This window comes from Mirounga leonina, unplaced genomic scaffold, assembly GCF_011800145.1.
Source record: "Mirounga leonina isolate KUSES-001 unplaced genomic scaffold, KU_Mleo_1.0 Mir_151, whole genome shotgun sequence".
NCBI classification, from domain to species: Eukaryota; Metazoa; Chordata; class Mammalia; order Carnivora; family Phocidae; genus Mirounga; species Mirounga leonina.
The window spans coordinates 29,047,015-29,068,515 of NW_023270377.1; the positions used below are offsets into that span (position 1 = coordinate 29,047,015).

General features: G+C 39.2%; 1 protein-coding gene across 4 annotated transcripts in view; it reads left to right on the plus strand.

The window, feature by feature from the left end:
* INO80D (INO80 complex subunit D) overlaps positions 1-21,501 on the plus strand; it is a 65,880-nt gene that overhangs the window by 640 nt on the left and 43,739 nt on the right. Inside the window, exons 1-2 of one of the 4 annotated variants that reach the window (XM_035007309.1) lie at positions 158-367; positions 16,649-17,093. In XM_035007309.1, coding sequence (XP_034863200.1) covers positions 16,876-17,093 — 218 coding nt within the window. In that variant the 5' untranslated portion in view covers positions 158-367; positions 16,649-16,875. Of the gene's footprint in view, positions 1-157; positions 368-15,239; positions 16,421-16,458; positions 17,094-21,501 lie in introns of those variants that run through there. The other 3 variants (XM_035007311.1, XM_035007308.1, XM_035007310.1) reach the window with 3 other exon arrangements.

Sequence of the window (21,501 nt, forward strand, 5' to 3'; positions counted from 1 at the left end):
GGGCAGGCGGGGGTCCAGCCGGGGCCCGAGCCGGGCGAGCGGCGCGGCCTGCGCGGGCCGGGGTGGGGGTGTGGGCCGGGGCGGGGGGTGGGGGGAGCCGGCTAGGCCTCGGGCCGGCGGGCCCCGCGGCGGCCGCGCCCTGCCCCGGCACCCCGGGCCTCCCCGCGCCCCTCCGGCTCCCCCGGGGCCTCCAGGCGGGACGGCGGCGCTGCGGGGCCGAATCGTGCGCCGGCCGGGAGGCTCCCCTGCGGGGCGGCAGGCCCGGGTTGCCGGGACAGGGGCGTCAGGGCCTAGGAGTGGGGAATGGGCACCCGCCCGCCCCTTCCCCCTAGTCGCTCGCAGACGCCCCCCACCCCCCTCGATTCCGGTAATCGTTGAATTTATTTATCCCCCTCTGCGCTCCGGGCGGCCAGGCCGGGGCGGGGCGGGCGGCCTGGCGGGCGTGGGGTGGGGTGGAGGGGCGGTGAGGAGTCAGGTGCAGCCGCGGCCCGGAAAGTTTCCTTTTAGGCCCGAATTGGGGGTTGCCCTCCGTTCGGGGAGCCCTGGTCCTAGCGCCCGCGACCCCCGAGGGCGTGGGGGAGAGCACTCGGCTATTTTGCAACTCTTTGCCAGTTCCTGTCCATTGAAGGTACTCCGCCCCTGTACCCCTCGCCCGCGCCCCACCCCACTCCCCGGCGAGCCCTTCCTGGGCTGCAAACTCCAGCCGGTTCCCCCCGGAGCCCCCACAGGCTGGGAGAGGGCCTTCTCTGCCCGTTTGGAAAAGTTTTCCAGGGATTTTTCTTCGCTTATTAGTTAGTGACTGGGCTTTTGCTGTGAGAAAGGAGGAGGTAAATTCAGGTGGTATTTCTACCGGGCAGGCTCTCCTAATCGCCTTTGTAGCCCTTACTCCAGAAACCGGGGGTGTTCATTTCAGATTAAGCACCCCCCCTCCTTTCCTCCCGGACTCCTTTGGGTCTCAAGCCCCCCTTTTCTGGACGGTCCCCGCAGAGCGAAAGACGTAGGGAGACTGTCATTAGAGGGGGCTGGATTTCTGGAGCAGCCCCCAGACGTAGGAGTTTCCTGCCCTATTTGGTCAGTGTCTGGTAAATCAGACACATGAACAGAACCCAAGGGGGAGACCCTAGTTGTCAGAACGCTTGGAAGCATTAAAAATTAGGAGGAGGGAGAGGAGGTGGGCAGGGCAGCTCCTGAAACAGGGTCTGCAGTTTAAGGACGAGTAGTTTATTTATTTCCGACGATAACTATTTGGATTTATGTGATATTCTTATGTTCGACCCTGGAGATAGAAAAATGGGGATTTTAAGGAAACTTGTTATTGCCACAACTCGGAAGGGTCAGTGGAAGAGCCCTCAGGGAACTGAACATAGCTGACACAGTGTGGTTTTGGTAATTTTTTTTTCTATGTTTAAACGGATTTAATTTTAGCTTTATTTTGGTGCCATGAGCTTTGAAAGTTGCAAAAAAAAAAAAAAAAGTCAAAAACTTAAATTTCCAAATCTAGATTTCCTGGTTTTCAGGGATAGGATGTTTCCTGTGGTTACACTTAACCTCCTTCTGGTTGTTCTTTGGTATGGAAGTGGAAATGTTAATGTCCCCTGCCCCCCCCCCCCCCCCCCCCCGCGACCAGCCCCTGGTGTGGGCAAGTTTGGAGGTTATTTTTCCTCTTTCGATTGTTCTTCCCTCCCCCCCTTCTTTTTTTAGTGGACCTCGGGCATTATGTGCTGTGTATGTGCGCGTGTCCTGCCTGGTATCAGGCTGTAGTTCACAGGCAGAGGTGTTCCACATTCTGACCACACACCCCCCCCAGAGCACTGTTACCTAGTGAAAAGCTACCACTTGCAGAGCAATAGATAACCCATGACTTGGTCTGACTTCTGTCAGGCGTGGAAGTGAGACTCCTTCTGTGATTCTTACTAAGTGTGGCTTCTTTTCCTTTTGTCTGCCTAAAATAAAACTCCTTCTGTTTCTCCACAATGATAGATACCCAGCCAGCTAGCATTTTACTTAAGGAAAGCTTGATATTTGAGATTGTATGGATTTCATACAAAAATGCAAATTGCATTTAATGGTTGTTTAACTTTATTGATGAATTGAAATTGCGTATTGACTCGGATATTTTCATAGACCTGTGTACCCGGAATTGTTACTTCTATTATAGCTTCCCCTTATTTTTAGAGCATGTTGGATGGAAGAAATCATTCAATGAGTCTTTTTTCCTAGAACATTTTAGGATTTAAAAAGATCTCTTTGCCCCGTAATTTGGTATCTTTAAGGTATATTGTCGACTTTACATTTCTAAGCTTTCAAAAGCCTTATATATACAAATCCTGAAAGTTTTCTACTTTCTCCCCTCCTGTCCCAAACCTACATAAATTTCCTAATCTAATCACCTCGTGGGCTACTTTATTATTCCTGAGGGAATGGAGGCTTTGATATTTTTCAAAGTTACATTTTATTGGAAACTAATAAGACTTTCAGGGCAAATAATTGAATTAATTTTAAATTGCGAAGGTAATGTATTTTTCACTATTAAATATTTAGTTTCAAAAGTAGATGTTTATTTTAATTTGTAAGTCTGAAATAATCACATTTTATTTCCTCTGAAAGATTGTATAAGGAAATTTGTATACTCCCACCCCAGCTATTTTCCTCAGCAAATCATTTTAGAGAAACGAAATACTACTATTTTAGAGAAATGAAATTTTAATTTATATGGATTTTAAAATTTCAAAGTCAGAGCACTCAAAATTAACCATGAGGTTTCAAAAAAAGTGCTGATCCATTCATTCTTACCTGAGATATTCCCCAAGGGTTCACAGCTCTCACTATCCAGGTTCGGAACAGTAGTTATGAATAATGAGAGGTCATTTATATCTGAATACAGTTAGCAATATTGTCAGACACGTAACACCCCGTTTTTCCCCCCATACACCTGGTAACTTGTAAACAATAGATGAATAGGTGAGACTGGGTTGGAGGCAGCCAATTGTCCCCAAAGCAGATACTCTGCTGCTTATACAATGGAGTCACATTTAAGTCCTTGTAACTTATGCTAATGCCATCTGCTTTGCAAAACAAACAGCAGTGGAGTCTCCTTCCCACTCCCTTCAGGTATGGGTCTGTCCCAGAGTCCTCGCTGTCCTGGCTGATTTTAGAGATAATGCTTCTGGCTCTTTTGAGACACTTGCAGAGATAACTATTGACTAAAGCTGAAAGTTAAAAACCGTAGGCCTCTATCTTTTCCCACCTTCACTTACTATGCCAGGCTTCTTGGTTCTGATTCTTTCCCAGAATGTGGTTTGTTTTTGAACAGCTTCTCGGTTAAATTTTATTTGTCGCGTGGTATCCTGCAGTCAGACACATTTGGACTGGGCTTTGGGTTCTGATCCCAGCTCTTCCACGGGGTGGGTTTCTTAATCATTGGTTTCTTTATCTGTAAAATGGAAATATAACTTTTTCTGATATAAGGATTAGATAAGATAGCCTATGTGCTTGGCTCTTAGTAGGTCCTCATTATCTATTATCTATTAACCCACCTTAACCTTTTTTTATTAAAACCATTTAAATACCACCTCTCTTATTGGCTTGTTTGCTTTTTTTTCTGACTAAAAGTTATACGTGCTCATTTTCATCCCACCTCAGACCTATTTTTCACGCTCAGGAGGTAACTAACCACTGTTAACATTTTTTGTTGTGTTTTCTCTCCTTGTGTGATTGCGTGTACATGGAACTTAATCTTAGGATCTTCCATTTAACAGCTTTGTGTAGTTTTGTGTTGGCTAAGCATTTGCGCTCTGACGTCAAACTGGCCTCGAATCTCATGTGACTGGGACGAATTGCTTAATTTCATTAAGTCTCAGTTTCTTCATCTGTGAAAAGGGGTGATAATAATACCTTTTCCATAGGGTTGCTGCGGCCATTAAATGAGGAATCGCACATAGTTTCTAGAATGGTGCCTGGTGCATGACTTTTATATAATATTTTCCTTTAAAGATTTTTACTATTCTGGATGTGAGATTTTTTTCAATGTGAGTAAGTTCTTGGCTCTGCAGATATTACTAATACTAGTAAGTATTTGAGTACAGATAGAATAGTATAATTACCTTCATGGGGCAAATAACTGTTTTTGTGCCAGTAAAAAGTTGGCAGTGTGTTCCTAGAAGTCTCAGCAGCTCGATGGTGGTCTAGCTGTTGAATTCTGTGAGTTGGCAGATGTAAAGGATTGGTAAGTGCACCAGCGGGCAAAGTGGGTTTACTTCTAGTTGCTCCTTTGAGGCTCTTGCAGTTCTCGGCCTGCTTGGGTGTGTCCTGCATAGCTTTGAGGAAGCCCTAGTCTGTGATTTTGGTGGGCTTACCTTGGGAGGGTGGGATGTGTACCTGAGGCATGATGGGAGTTGCCAGAACCAGTGTCGTCTCATTCACTTTACCGGATTAGCTTCCTCTTGGTCGCTGTGGCCTTGTAATACAAAGACACATTCTCTGCCCTTGAGGAGTTTTTAGTCTAGTGGAAAAAAAAAAAAAAGGCTGACATTCACCACATTGAATGATAAGGGATAGATTAGCCTGGAGGAAGAAAACCTATTTATTCTGGCCTAGGGGTAAGCCTTAAAGAGAAGAAGGACTTTCCAGGATTTCTAGGGTTTCTGCCCTAAGCGAATGGGAGGAGTTAGAAAGGCATTCCAAGAGGTGGGACCTGCTCCTATGAATAAATGCCTGAGGACAAAAGAGTATTCTGTGTTGCAAATTGTAGGAGTAGTAGGAATAGGAATAAATAGTGGGAGGGGGTGAGGTCTTCCTGGCCCGGTCCTAAGGAGTTTACGTGGTGGCCTCTGGATTTTGGATTCCTTTTACGTTCCTACGCAGACCCTGAAGGCCTTTGGCCAAGTAAATTATTTACGTTTTAGAGGATCCGAGTTGTACAGAGTGGAGTGAAGGAGGGCAAGACTGGAACAGGCCAGTGAGGCAGCTGCACAGAAGAGATGGAAGGTTGGAACTGAGGCCTTGGCATTGACAGTGGAAATGGAGAGAAGTCAGTGGAGAGACTGCTCACCGAGGTAAAGTGGTCCGCATAGGCTGGCCGGACGTAGATTGGGGGATCATCCGCACGGGGATGACAGCTGAGGCTGTAGAAGCAGAAACATTTGGCTTAGTCTGGTTCTTAATCTTCTGGGGGAATCTGATGAACTCTGTGGATTCTTCTCCAGAAGAATGTATTTATGCATGTTTACAGTTCGTGCATGTGGCTTGAAACTTGGGATCATAACCTGTAGTCTGGGGGGAGATGTAGAGTGGAAGGTAAAATGAAAGGCTGTAGAAATGTTTCGTTTAATTCATTTTTTTTGTGTTTGTGACTTTATCACTGCCATTTCATAGATGAGGAAATAGATTTACTTGCTCAAGTTCAGTCAGGCATCTTTATTTTAACAGTTTAATGGGCTGCTAACATTTTGTGGGAAAACCTGGATTTCGACCTTTTGAAAAGTCGCTAAGATTTAGAAACCTTGGGTCTGCGGTTTTTTTTCCCCTTTTTCTTTTCTTTTTTAAAAAATCACAACAACTTGCTGGAGCTGGTTTGAGTGAGCCCCTTTTAGATGAGCAAAGTTTGCCAGTCTGTCCCTGGCCCGCCCTTGTGGCGCATTTAGGCATTTCATCTTGCATCCCTACAAACTAAGAAGAAGAAAATCTTGGGGAATATTGACATTTAAGTGTGGGAGCAAGAAAAAGGAAGCCACTGAGCTGCCAGAAAGGAGAGATTTTCAAGAGAAAGTGGTCAACAGTGTCAGATGCTGCAGAGGTTAAGTAAGATAAGGATGGAAAAGTGTATGTGAAATTTAGCAACAAAGACATCCTTAGTTTCAGATTCTTAGAACAAAAGAACTTTGAGGACTATAGTTATAACTTAGTTTTTCTAATGGTCCTACAGTATAGGGTTTCTGTAACGATCGAGAGTGACTGTGGCGTGGACAGGAACTCAGCATTTGTTGTAAAGGATTGTTATATGGAGCTCATCAGTGCTGTAACCAGATCAAGCACTGCTCATTAGTATTTTCCACCACAAGAATATCAGTATATAGATGCTGTATAGAAGGTAAAAAATATTTTTAACGTTGGATTCTTAATATAGATTAAAGGAAACAATTCTTAGCGGATTCTGTTACCCTGGCCCCAAGAAGGTGGGAGGGCCTGACTTAATGGAGAATAACCCTGTACCATTCAGAAAAGCACGAGCAGCTGCAGAGTGCGTTTTAGCCCTGCAGCTTCTAGATTAAAATGATAATACCAATAAACTACTACTTACTGCTTCTAATAGTAGTTAAGATGAAGTGATTACTACGTGCTGGGTACCGTGCTAAGTATGGTTCATGAAATACCTAATTTAATTCTCCCAAACAACTCAGTGAGGTACATGCTGTTATAGTCCTCTCCTTACATACGAGAAAACTGGAACCTAAATAATTTGCCCAAGGTCACACACCTAGTAATTAGCAGAACCAGATTGGAGCACCATCTCTGATACCCGCTAGAGCCGAAGAGTGCTCTCAACTGCTACGTAAACTATGCTTAAATGAATCAGCTAAGGAACTCAACTAGTGTAAAGGCCATTTTTTATTTAAATTCATTATGCAGACTTATTTGTACAGTGCTGTTTGAGCATAGATATTCAGTAAGCACTTACTTGGTTTAATTTTGAACTTTATGATGAGGAGTATTTATGTTTTGAGATGATAGACAATTTTTCCCCCTGATCTTTTTCTTCAGATCACATCATTGGGCAGATTTTCATCATTTCCGAGTCCAGTTTTACCACTTTTCACATTTATATGTGGGATGTTAGTTTTTTGTTTTTGTTTTTTAGTGAGTACACTCAACTGTTTAGTATCTCATTACCTTTTTTAGCTCCATGAAGTTGAGTTAAAACTTACTTCAACAAAAGCTTAAAATGGGGAGAAAAGTTTTTTAAAACCTGAAAGTATATGACTCTGGGATAAGTAAATTTTTTTTCATTGTATTAAATATATTAGAAAGCTAACATTCTGGGAATTTAGGTGCTGATTTAAAAAAATTGTAAGGTATGTTGTTGGTCTAGCTCTTAAAAGGGGGTAGAATATAAAATTACAGATAGCAATTAGGGGAAAATGCTGTGGCAGTGGAATGAACACGCTTCTGAAACACGAGACTCGAAAGAACAGTAATGACATACAGAGTTTCCACATGGATGTGGTACATGGCAGTCCCAAAGAGAATAATGTTCATATTTTGGTCAGATTGGTTTATGTGTTGCTGTGGGGAGACTGAAAGGGCCATAGGTTGCTTTTGTCAAAAGCTTGTCTTTTTCTCCCTGCTAATGTCTTATTCCTCTATATTTGTAAAGAAGAAACTATGGAAAGAAAACATTTTATTTTCTAATTAAACTCAGCATAGAATATCAAGGAAGGGTTTTTTTTTTTTTTAAGATTTTATTCACTCATTTGAGAGAGAGAGAGAGAGCATAAGCAGGAGAGGGAGAAGCAGGCTTCCCGCTGAGCAGGGAGCCCAACGCGGGGCTCGATCCCAGGACCCCGGGACCATGACCTGAGCCGAAAGCAGACGCTTAACCGACTGAGCCACCCAGGAGCCCCTAAGAGGGTGTTTTTAAGATTTTACACTTAACCGTTATTTTGCTCTTGAATTCCAGTATATGGATATGTTTGCCATGAAAATATTGGTTCTGTGAGACTGTTCTCAGTAATGATTACTTTTGACTTTGGGTAATAAATAAGGGTGTATATTCTACTGCCGCTCTAAGAAGTGCTTAATTACTTGCATTCTCTTCTTTACGGAAGCATAGATCCACTTGTATTCCAAACAAGTTATTTCCACAGCTGAAGGTAATATCTACAGTTGCTGTTAATAAATTGAGTATGGTTGGGATTTTTTTCTTCTTTTTTGAAGTGATACTGATCATGTGTTAAAAAGTAGAGCTTAGGGTATAGCTTTTCTTCTTCATGGATTAGACCATGCAGTAGTGTTTAAATATTAGGGTCTGTAAGAATTTGATTAAGATCATGTGGACTTTATATATCTTTTTATTTTATTTATTTATTAAAAGATTTTATTTATTTATTTGAGAGGGAGAGAGAGCAAGCGAAAGCACAAGAGCAGGGGGAGGGAGAATTGGAATCCCTGCTGAGCAGGGATCCAGATTTGGCGATTCAGGGCTCCATTCGGTGATTTGGGGCTCCATCCCAGGATGCTGGGATCATGACCTGAGTCTAAAGGAGCCGCTTAACTGACTGAGCCACCCAGGTGCCCCAATATATCTTTTTTTTTTTTTTAAGATTTTATTTATCTGAGAAAAGAGCATGAACAGGGGGAGGGGCAGGGGGAGAGGAGGAAGCAGACTCCCCACTGAGTGGGTAGCCCAACATAGGACTCGATCCCAGGACCCTGAGATCATGACCTGAGATGAAAGCAGACACTTAACAAACTGAGCCACCCAGATGCCCCTCCTCTATATCTTACAACAAATGTTAAGGAGTGAAGGCTATGTGAACTTCACCTTTGGAGTTGGGGTAAAGAACTTCAATTGTAGACGGCTGCATGTAAAAAATGAAAAAAAAGTAGGCTTTTTTCCCTGAGATCTGCCTTAGTGCTTTTGTTATGATTTCTTTAGTTAAAAAGAAAAACCTGTAAATGTAGAGAAGACTGGATGAATAGTTGTTTCCAGTTAATAGACGAAGTGATTTTGATATAAATAATACTCATTTAGTAGGAAGTTCGATTTTTGAAGCAGAGGGCCATTTTCCTCCAGCATTTGTTACTTTTTATGGTATACAAAGTGAGTCTGAATACATTAGAGGATTGGAAATACTAAGTATGAAGATTAAGTTGAGCCTTTTTTTTTTTTAGAGAGAGAACTTTTTTTTTTTTTTAAGAGAGTGAGAGAGAACACAGGGAGGGGGGCAGAGGGAAAAGGAGAGAGAATCTTAAGCAGGCTCCACGCCTAGCACAGAGCCCTGTGCGGGGCTTGATCTCACAACTCTGAGATCATGACCTGAGCTGAAATCAAGAGTCAGTCACTAAACTGACTGAGCCACCCAGGCACCCCTAAGTTGAGCATTTAAAAGAGGGATTTGAAAATGAAGTGTTGATTGTTCAAAAGGAAGATGGAAAGAATGATATAGAGTTGGCTTTTAGTAGGATTTTAAAATACTAAAAGTCAAAGAAATGGGAAGAAAAAATCACAGGTAGATAGAAAAAAATTAAGGTTCAATAGAAGTTGTTTATAAAATGTTGAAATTAAACCCCTTTTTATAATGTCATAGAGGTGATTAGTGAGAGTTTTGGCTCCTTGTGGCAAATACTGAAGGAGGGCAGTTGGGTAGATTAATGAATTCTTCGAGTTAGAAAGTTGAATAGGCAGATTTTAATGCATTCTTTTATTTAAGATTTTATTTATTTATTAGAGAGAGAGAGAGCGCGCGTGTGCGCGCGAGCATGGGGGGGGGGGCGGAGGGATAAGCAGACTTGCTGAGCAGGAAGCCGGCTGGATGCCCTGGGATCAGGACCTGAGCTAAAGGCAGTTGCTTAACCAACTGAGTCACCCAGGCACCCCTGCATTCTTGCGTATTTTTTAAACATTATTTGCTGAATAGACATTGGGTGCCACATTATATGACATCTATTTGATGTTCATGAGATATTCTGGAATATTCAAAAACTTTCACGTTTCTAAATTACACTTTCTCTTGCTGTATGACTGTGGCTATTAGAAATTATTGTATAGACTATTTGAAGTCCTGATTTAGTGATTTTTAAAAGAATTATTTAATGATCCCTGGGTGAATCTAGTAACCTTTGTTTCAGGTAGACCACCAGGAATTAAGAGTTATTGTCACAGAAGCTGTTGATGTAAGTGGCTGTATTTGTTGAGCACCTATTAACTTCTGGGCACTGTGCTAGGTCCTGGGATGTATAATGATGAACAGAAAATTGTTCGTCTCTTTGGGAACTTTATTTTTTAGGTGGGAAGACAACAGAAGAATAAGCAGTTACAGAATGTGATGACTGCCAAAACAGGGAAATGCATGGAGCACGTAACTAACTCAGCCTTTGGTAATCTGCATGTGGCGTGACTAAGCTGAGTCCTGAAGCATTGGCCTCCAGCTGGCCGGAGATGGGGGCACACAGAGAGGGAAGATGTCTACTGCTCTGGGCAAAGGGAGCAGCCTTTTAGATCTGAGGAGACTAGAGGAGCCTGGGTGCTCAGAGCTGTGGGTGAGGTCCTCTAGTTGTGCACTTCCTTTTGAACCCATCTCATCTTAGAGACTGTATCTTCTAAAGGTGAAAATTGTCTTTTTTTTTTAATTTAAGTTTTTATTTTAATTCCAGTTAACACACAGTGTTATATTAGTTAAAAATTGCATCTTTTGCTGTTATATTTTCCACAGCTTCTGAGAAAATGATGGGCTTTTCACAAGTGTTTAATAAATACTTGCCATTAAAGCTAGAGTCATGTGGATTTCACATAGTGAAATGAATTGAGTCAAGTTTATTAACTTTTTTAATAGCATATTGATTCTTTAAAAATAGATTACAAAAGTAATGTGTTTATTATAAAAAATTAGATAATACATTTATGATCTTGGTTTTATTTTGGTATATTTTACTATGCAGATTTTTTTTTTTTTTTAAGATTTTATTTATTTATTTGAGACAGAGAGAATGAGAGAGAGAGAGCACATGAGAGGGGCGAGGGTCAGAGGGAGAAGCAGGCTCCCTGCCGAGCAGGGAGCCCGATGCGGGACTCGATCCAGGGACTCCAGGATCATGACCTGAGCCGAAAGAAGTCGCTTAACCAACTGAGCCACCCAGGCGCCCCACTATGCAGAATTTTAAAATAGATTTCTGGTTAATGATGGTGGAATACTGACATCTTTGTTCTCTCTAAACCAACTAGAAATAATAAGGAGCATGAGAAACAGAAAAGCATCTCATTCTTTGATAACTAACAAAATCTTGTAACCAGAATTTGTGAATTAGTGCCGGTAAGTGCAGTGAAAATTGAACCAAAGCAGAAGGATGACAGGAGAGCATGAACTCAGGCAAAGTGAGGGCACAGCCTTCTGCCAAGTGGCTGACCCACCATGGGAACAAAACCAATAAGCCGCGTATGTGGAATGACAAAGTTGGTATGTACATTGGGCTCCCTGAGTGGCAAGAGGTGAGGCTGAATTACGGACTGTGCATACTATTTTTTTCAAGAAGTTTAGAGTGGAGGAGAAACTGGCGGCAAGCAGCCTTACAGCTGCCGATCTTGGTCAACTGAAGAGGAATAAAGCCTACATTATCATCCCCTGAAAATCTATGGCATGTGGGCCTCTGTGAGTTGGGGAGGCGAGTTCAGCATTGAGTTGAGCTTCACGGGAAGAGTGTTGGTGATAATCATTTTCAGAAACAGCACAGCAAGTGAAAATTATGAACAGAGATCCCTATGGTGAGAGGTGGCATGTGAAGTTGAGGATGAGATATAGCTCCTCTGAGGCAGGAGTCTAAAGATGAGACACAAAAGCTCAAGAAATCAATGAGAAGACAACAGGAAGAGATAAGAGTGAACTGATGGAACCAGGTTACAAAATAAAAGATTCTTGTCATTATTAGAAATGAAGGTCACTTTCAAAGCAGCAGATACACACTCTAGCTGGGAATACTGGAGGTAAGCTTGAGAGATACGAGCAATCCAAAATGGAAAAGAGTAAAAATTAAGAAAGACTAGAGAATAATAGATATGAAACATAGTGAATTTAGCATACCAGTAATTGATATCCCTGACATATAGAATCATTGAAGCAGAAAGAATTTGTCAAGACGTTAGGAGTTTCCCACAATAAAAGACCTGACATTTTAGAATGGTTTCTAGTCTTTAAATGTAAAGACTATTATTGGGTCAAAATGGAAAAAAAAAAAAAGTCCAGCCCCCTATAAAATAAGAGGCTGGCCTTACAAGCTTTTCCATTCTGTAACACGTGAAAAAACGCAGTCACTAGATAAAAAAATATGACCCAAGAATTTTACATCCAGGCAAGCTATAGTTTAATATCAATTGACACATGTTTCCAAACAGAAAAACTTCGGCTTGGTTCTCATTAACTTAGCCGTGCAGGTCAGGGGAGGGTGGGGGACAGGGCCGGAGAAGGGAGGAAACTTTTGAATCAAGAGATGAGTTTAAAACTGAGTTAAAAGGATTAGTGATTAGCATTAAATAAATTTAAATGTATAACTAATATTAATGCTAATATTAATATTGTGGCAATGTAGAAATATAAGGGAAAAATTAAGAGTTGGGGATTGGGTAGATGGTTACAAAAATGAAAATTTTTCTCATCATTCATAACATGAGATCAATCACAATAATGCTAAGTACAGCTGACCCTTGAACAACATGGTTTGAACTGTGCAGGTCCAAACTAGATTTTTTTTCTATAAATACAGTACTGTAAATGTATTTTCCTTATGATTTTCTTAATATTTTCTTTAGCTTACTTTATTATAAGAATATAGTATGTAAGACGTATACATGAGAAATATGTATTAATGAACTCTTTATATTATCAGTAAAGCTTCTGGTCAACAGCAGGCTCTTAGTAGGTAAGTAAGGTCAAAAGTTATACTTGGATTTTTGACCAAGTAGGGTGTTGGTGCCCCTAATTCCTGCATTATTCAAGGGTCAACTATATACTAATTTTCTTAATGTGGAGTAAAGAGATGTTATCTAAAGGACATAGACTATAAATCTTCCAAGAAAACAGACTATATAGTGAAATATGTAATAAAAATTAAAAGTATTAAAAAAGATAAAATTATGACAAACTATTTGTCATAAACAAATACAAAATTATAAATTGGATAAACTAATTTATTAGAAAATGACAGATTGGAGCAAAAAAGTTAAATCCATTAAGAGAGGCATCTGAAAAGGGACCAGCAAGTAATATTTTAGTAAGTTTATTGTATATTTACTTATTTAGTGAATTTTTTAGGTGTGGTGACCATATAATCTCTTTTGCAAGTACTCAGTTCTACTGACAACGATGTGAAAGCAGCCATAGATAACATGTAAATGAATGAACAGGACAGTGTTCCAGTAAAACTATTTACAAAAACTAGTAGTGGGCCACATTTGTCCTGAAAGCCAGTTTGCTGACCCATGATCAGAAGACTTTTAAAGTAAAAGGTTAATAGCATGATACATGGAATAACAACATACCTTGGAAACATTCTTTTTCAAGCATACCTATTAGACCCCAAAGAAAATATCTGTCAAATCCAAAAAGCAGAGATATATGCAGATTATGCTTTTTTTTTTATGCTCTTTATTCTTAACAAGAACTAAAGCAAAAGAAAGTATAAAACTTTGCCGTCTGAGAAAATGAAGTAACCCTTGGGCCAAAGGAAAAATTGAAAACTCAAATCCAAATCAACTAGAAAGTACTGATAATCAAAATTCTATGTTGTACCTCTGGGATATGACTAAAGCAGTACTCTTGAGGAAAAGTCATAAATAAAAATAAAGTACTAAGCAAGAAAAGATTGAGATAGTAAGATAGTTCAGCCCAAGAAGTTACCAAAAAAAAAAACCCCACAAAAAACAAAGAAAGTAGAAAGAAGATACTAGCAAATATAAAAGCAGAAATTGATGAATTTAGAAAACATACATGGAGGTACTAATAAATCCAAGAGATCTGGCTTTTTTATTTATTTGTATTTTTGAAGATGTTGATAACAATATTAAGCAGGTAAACTCCTGTTGAGCCTAATCATGAACAAAGGGAGAACTTGCAAATGTCACCTGTGTATGAATGCACACAATATGAGATTGAATCCCAGGTATTCAGGAAATTAAATGTAAGTGGACATATTGCTAAATTGTGTGCAGGTAAATTTCAAAACCTGATGTGCACAAAAAAGCACTGTGAGGCCCAGGCAACCTTCTAAGGAACATTATAACTGCAGTGCTTTTTAACTTGTTTCAGAATATAGAAAAAGGGAAAGGTTTTCTAAGTTATTTTTGGAACTATTATTTTGATACCAAATTCTGAAAAAATATTTTAAAAAACCCCTAAGCTCTAGACCATTTTCAAATTACAAAAATCCTAAAAATTAGCAAATGTAATTTAGCAAAGAGTAATACACGATGACCAAGTTCTCAGTATGAAGTATCAGGAAATACTAAATACATCAGTATTGGGAAATACTAAATGCCATGTTTTTAACAGTACAAAAGAGAAACATGATTTTCTCTCAAGCTGTAAAAGAATTTGGTAAAATTAACCATCATTCTGAGTTTTTTTTTTTTTAAGAAACAACTCTTAATAAAACAGGAATTACTTGATACTTACTTAACATAACAGGAAATAAATTTTATGGTAAAAGCTTCTGTTATTTCTACCATTGACTGTAAGCAATGGTAGGAATAACAGTGGTCCCCATTATTATTAACATTATTCCAGCAGTTCTGGCCAATTCAAATGGGGGGAAAAAAGATGTATAAAAATTGGAAAGAAAGGGGAAATCATCAGTCTAGATACATCACATGTGATTGTAGATCTAGAATAGGTCTTAAAAGTGAAGGTTGTCCTTCATATCCCTCCCATCCCTGCCCCCAGTCTTTCTATGATTTATAAAATATTCTCATAAGATAGATATATTGGCTACTTTTTTCACTTATATCCAGTGTATTTTTTTCCCCAAAGTTCATACAGTTTTACTTGAACTAATTTACGAAATATTTAATACTGACCAGGTGGATGAGCAAGCCAAAGAAAGTATAAAAATGAAACAGCATGGGGCATCTGGGTGGCTCAGTCGGTTAAGTGTCCGACTCTTGATTTTGGCTCAGGTCACGATCTCAGGGTTGTGAGATCCGGGTCCCATGTCAGGCTCTGTGCTGGGCATGGAGCCCCCCCACCTTAAGATTCTCTCTCTCCCTCCCCTTCTCTCCCTCTCTATTAAAAAAAAAAAAAGCATGGGTTTGCTTTGAAATATTTCCTGTCCTTGAGCATCTAGACCTTTAGGGCAGTTAAATTTTTAATACAACTTTTTCTCCTTGTATCCTAATAAAGTAAAAAGGGAAAGCTCTTATTTTTGTTTTTTGTTTTGTTTTTTAAGATTTTATTTATTTATTTGTCAGAGAGCACAAGCGAGGGGAGCGGCAGGCAAACGGGTAAGCAGTCTCCCTGCTTAGCAAGGATCCCAATGCAGGACTCGATTCCAGGACCCAAGGATCATGACCTGAGCCGAAGGCAGACGCTTAACTGACTGAACCACCCAGCCGTCCCGAAAGCTCTTATTTTTGATTTACATTGATATCTAATTAGGTTTACTCAGCAATGAATGTGATTTTTATTAACTAAGCTAATACTTCAGTTGTTTTTTCTGCTACAGTGAAATACTCAAGGGCAATAGAAATTCTCTATCACCAACAGGTAGAATGTAAGTAATAAGAAGCATTGACATTTTTTAATAACCTCATTTGTTCAGTGCTTAACATGCACTAAGCAAGGTAGTTGGTGTGTTGCATGCTTTGTATCCTTAGAGCAACCTGATGATAACATAGCTACTATTATTAGCCCTATTTTACAGATGATAAAACTGAGGCTGTATTATTTATTCAAGGTAACACTAAGTGGCAGATTTTGGCAAACGTGTCTTCTGACTCCTTTAAGCAGATATGTGTCTTGACATTTATGGGTATAAGGAATTTCATGCTCAGTTTTGTAAAGAAGAGCGTGTTCTGGAGTTTTTTTGTAGTTAGTATTCAAGCTATTCCATCAGCCCATCTGGATGACTTGTAGATTCTGGAGAAAGTAGATTAAACCACAGGGGCCCACTACAGCCTGACTTGACAAATCAGTTTTCACTGTAGACTGTCTTGGTGTTATAATATGGAAATGTTACTGCTGGCCATTCTGTGTGCAGAGAAGTAGTGGGTGTTACGTGGTTTCTTCCTTCCATTTGTTACTAAAACTCCAAACATTTAAGTCCTGATTCTTACCGTATTTACTGTAATTGGCTGCAGCATGTGGTATATAGCCATGCCCTGGATGGTGGAAGTGTAGTTAGGTGACTACTCTTTGGGCTCAAGAAGTTTACATTTTGGATGGGATAAATGTGGGGAAATAATTCCGGGGAAAATGACTTCTAAAACAGGAATTTGCCCCCCCTTTTTGTATTTCATAGAAACATTTGTTGTAAATGGCCAAATATTTTGTCAACATATCAATATGTCAAATTTCTGAGGGACGTTTTAAGTCTACAGGTTCATTCCATTGGTATTGTGAAGAGATTTGCATTCTGAAAATAGATGTAGCATTCAACCACCAGTAATGAAATACAAAGACCTGCCGCCTTAATTTGTTTGAAAGAGCCCCGCTGGTTTGAGGTACTTGAAAGAACCTTCCCAGAGTAAAAATTACTTGGTTCAATTTGGAGGGGGGAGGTAACTGGGTATTTTATAATGTCTCTTACTATTTTAATTTCATATTGGGATGATGGATTACAAAGGAGAATCCATCCTGTTAGGAAGGGTGATATCCTAGTATTTGACTTCCCAGGTAAGCAAGCTTTTCTCGTTTCTATTTGTTAACTAGGCCTTTTGATATTTTTGTAGACAATCTGCTTCATCTTGATTCTGCAGCATTCCAAACTGTGGTATCCTTGGGGTTCTCTTAACATTGCAATGGTGCAGAAGATTTAAAATCAGGTATGGCTGTGGGGCCAGAAGTCCCTCAGTGAAATTCTCAACTTAAATCTGCCTTATACTCTCTGATTTATCATTTGGGTTTCTTTTTTTGTGGTGGTCTTTTAGCTGATGTTCACAAGGAATAGAGTCACGTGATGTATGAAGGGAAACATATACACTTCTCTGAGGTTGACAATAAGCCCTTGTGCTCATATAGCCCCAAACTGTGCAAGCAGCGGCGACTCAACGGGTACGCTTTCTGTATCAGACACGTTCTGGAGGACAAGACTGCCCCCTTCAAGCAATGTGAATATGTGGCCAAGTATAACAGCCAACGCTGCACCAACCCCATCCCCAAATCAGAGGATCGTCGGTAAGAGCTAATGATGGAAATCCATCTTTGATTTCATTCGTAGGCCTGGAATTTTCTTTTTTTCTTTTTTTAAATGTGAATTTAAGCATTGAGTTCTGGGATAATCTAAGTAAACCTTGGAATGCTTCTAAAGACAAGAATTGGCAGTTTTTAGAAAATGGAGGAGTGGGGAATTATTTGAAAAGTATGTTTGAGTGTGTTTGGTTTTTTTTTTTTTAATTGGTTTAATAGACTTTAAAAGAAATTTTTCCTCAAAATCGTTGCTTGTGTTTGGTTTGCAGTCTTTTGTAAAGTAGTTCCTGATTATGATAGAAATCTGCTTAAACAACAGAAATTATAGGAACTATTTAGGTGTTGTAATTAATGGTAATTTTGGAATTTTTTAATCTGTGCTGGAAAGGTAGCAAAGGGTATGTACTTATTGAAAAAGAATTATTCAAAAGAATGATTACTTGAATTATTGAGAAGATGTACTTTCAGACTTCTAAGCAGTGTTTGGCATTGTTCTGTAATCTTGCCTCTTTTGGTTAAAAGAGTTCCATGTAAAGTATGTTTAATATAATTGAGAAACGGTATGTTTATAGTAAGAGTAGGCTTTATCACTAGGATTATGAATTTTTACTTGGCTGAATTAAAAAACATGGAGATGTTTTTAGAGAAAGAGTCTTAGGATAGTTATTCATCTTTCATAGTCTCAGGAAAATTCAGACTATTTCATATATAATCTCTTTTTCATTCCTTTTTCTTCGGTTCTCCAGAAACCGTGTGGGCATTGTCGGATATTACAGAGAGATGTGTAATTATTCCCCAAAAGTTTCAAATACTGTTAACTTTAGGTAGAGAATGTGAACTTTTTACTTTAATCTTTAAAATATGTATATACAGCCTTCATCCTTGTTTCTATGCATAAACAGATGTCACCTGCATAAATGGGTTGAAAAGAAGTCATGTTTTGTATATGTCATGGTGAGCAATTTTTACACTTCTATGGTGAAATAAATAATTTGTGTTGATAGAGCTCCCACCAAAATGAATATAGCATCATGTGGTGATTTGGGAATACTCCCTTGGAATTTCTAATGCACACTTAAAGCTTCACATTACAATACCTGAAAGTTAGAAGCAGCTGCTCAGTGAGGCAAGGAATAAAATTTTAATCTCAGTTGAGAAAGGGACCACTGTACCTGGCTAAACATAATCTGTCCAGCTTCTAGCAGACTTACCATGCCCGTTTCTTACCCCTGGCCTTTTTTAACTTGAAGAATTGATGAACTTGGATTCAGTTTTTACTCCAAGCTCCACTATAAACACATCTATAATTTTGTCCCTTTTTTTTTTTTGAAGTTTATTTTATTTTTAAAGATTTTATTTATTCATTCGAGACACAGAGATACAGAGAGAGAGAGAAGAGAGCATGAGCAGGGGGAGAGGCAGAGGGAGAGGGAGAAGCTGGCTCCCTCCTGAGCCAGGAGTCAGATGTGGGGCTCGATCTCCGGACCCTGGGATCACGACCTGAGCTGAAGGCAGACGCTTAACCATCTGAGCCACCCAGGCGCCTTAAGGTTTATTTAAGTAATCTCTACACCCAGCATGGAGCTCAAATTCATGACCCTGAGATCAACAGTCACAGGCTCCTCCATCTGAGCCAGCCAGGCACCCCTGTAATTTTGTCTTAAATTCAGTTTACCACGTTTGCAATTGTCCACATTGGATTTTTTTTTTTTTTCCATTTCAGCGGAAGCAAGTACTATCTTAATAGCTAGCAGCGAGAAGTAAAACAAGAGTTGCTCTGAATTTCTCCAAAATATTAATTCTCTGAATCATAGGTCTTCACCTTGATATTCAAAGTAGTTTCCTCTTTTTAGAACAAGAAAAGAAGGGGAAGGACTTGTGTGGCTGTATCAAAAGAAACTAAGCTTAAGTACTAAGTTACATAAATCTTTTCAAATTGGTTCAAACCAATGCAAATGGTATTAATATTTTTATTATTTGTAGGGTTGCTTGGAGATAAAGTAGACATCAGTAGGAGGTAATATTCTTATGTTGCCTCAAGAAATCCAGGTTGAATTGATATAAAGTCTAACGTGTATATAAATATTGATCGTTAATAACTACATTATATGACCTAATGTAGAAAAGATTGATATTCTTTTGAAAATAAGCTTTCATTATTAATGCAGTTGTTCTTTGGACACTTAGGAATTTGAGATGGTTTTATGTATTATTATAGAAAACAAACTCCCAGTGACTTTTAATTGATAAAATTATCTGATTGGTGGTCAGCTAAAGGAAGCTTCTTAGTTTCTGGTGTCTAACTTCTGGTATGTATTAAAAATGCTAACTTAAGGGATTCTACCTCTTTGAAATAGAGTAGTGTTATGTTCAGTAGGAGTACTGGTATAATTAAAAAGTAAAGTTCATTTTCTAATGTACTTGTGCAATGGGAGGCTAATAAGGCTTATTACTGTAGCCTTGGTTTCTCAGAGGTAAGTGGTTTTATTAAATTGGTTATTTTATATAATTTAAATTTGTTTGCTCTAATTTTATATATTTTTTAGTAGTGATTTGTCAAGTTTTTTGTTTCCTATATGTTTACCATTTTCCTAGATAGCTTAATTAAGACATAATTCACATCTGATACAATTCACTCATTTGAAGTGTACAATTCTGTATTTTTTAGTATATTCACAGGGTTGTACAACTTTCATCACAGTTTAATTTACAACATTTTCGTCCCTTCAAAAGAACCCATTAGCAGTCACTCCCCTATATAGTTATTCAATTCCTATTTGCATACTTCTTTTAAACACTGATCATAACGAAGTAGGCTGTTGTAATTCTAGCTATGAAAATTCTTTCCTTCTAGAAGAGGAAGTGTTTTACAAGTTCAGACTCTGTGGTAGTGCTGACAGAGTAGCTGGAGCAGGAGTTGAGGGTGAGGTTGAAGGAGGGCTGGACGTGCAGATTAGCCTCTGCCCTGTTACGTGAGGTGGCACAGAGCAGGCTCAGTTACCTGTTCAGGCTGCCCATGTGTAATGAGCAGAAAAATTTCATTTCCAAATTTAAAAACTATCCCACCTCATTTCTCCCCCACTAATCCTTTTGTTAATTTAAAAATGACTTGAAAACAATAACAAAAATCACGCAGTTATCCCTGAAACTTTTTCCTTTTTGGCCACAGCTTTATAAATCTATTCTGTTTAAGGTCTATGTGAGACCCAACCTAAACCTGCTAGGTGTGTATGTGCGAGTGTGCGTGCACACACACACACACACACGGTGTAGATTCTTTTTACTGTCCGGAAAGCTTTTTCTTAATAGTCCTATTAAAATGGAGGCGTGTCTCTGAGAGATTTATTTCTAAGACAAGCCAACAAAACCATGTCTCTTGATGATTTGGTGAATCTGTATTTTTAACAGTTATTTAAAAATTTGTCTGATGCGGCCCAGTGAGTTTCAAGATTGACATTAATTACTTTATTGCCATTTTTACCCAAACTGTGTTCTGTGGAGATAGCACAAGTGCACTACAATAAAAATAGATGCCCTTTTCAAGTAAGTTTGGGAAACCCTGCCAGATGGGTACATTGCCACCTTGAAGCGCAATGCACGTTTTCATACAAAATGCTTTGAGAAGTTGTTCAGCAGAAACAGACAACAAAATCGTTGTCTAATTCTGTTGAAGCCAGCATTTTTCAAACTTATTTAAGCATGGAATACTCTTTTTGTGGCGTACTTGCTAATCTTCTGAACTGCATGAGGAATCCCAGCCTGGGAAACACTACTTTACTACCAGTTAAACGCCTCTAGGTTTTCAGTGTGGTTTATGGGAACAACATGCATTCTTCTTTCTTACTGAGTAGAAGGATTCTGTCCTTTTTAGTATTTTTAAAATACCATTTACATTACAAAAGTAACCTCATTGCTGAAGACTATGGAGAGTCTCCTGAGCTTAGATTTTTCGTTTGAGTCTCAGCTCTGTTTCCAGAGCGGGGGGTTGGGGCAAGTTATTTAATTTTTATCAACTTTAGCTTCCTCATCTGTAGAAAGGGCATTATTTTAGTACCTACTGCAGGTATAAACATACTTCTCTGGCTGTTGAGGAACTCATTTCATCTATAATCCCTCTAACTAGTTTTATTATTTTACTTTCTCCTTCCCTCTGTATTCTTTATTTCTCTCTCTCAATCTGTGTGTGTATGTGTGTGTGTAGAATACACTGTAGGCACTTGGTATTTTTAGGGATTATGTCATAAGATCTTTGTGGATCTACAAATACTCGAATGACATTGGAATATATATAGATATATAGACAGGATTTTCTTTCCTCTCCATAACAGAGTTTTTAGAGATCCTTTAGACTTGATGAGTTCTTTTTGTGCTGTGAATACAAAATAACAATGCAGAG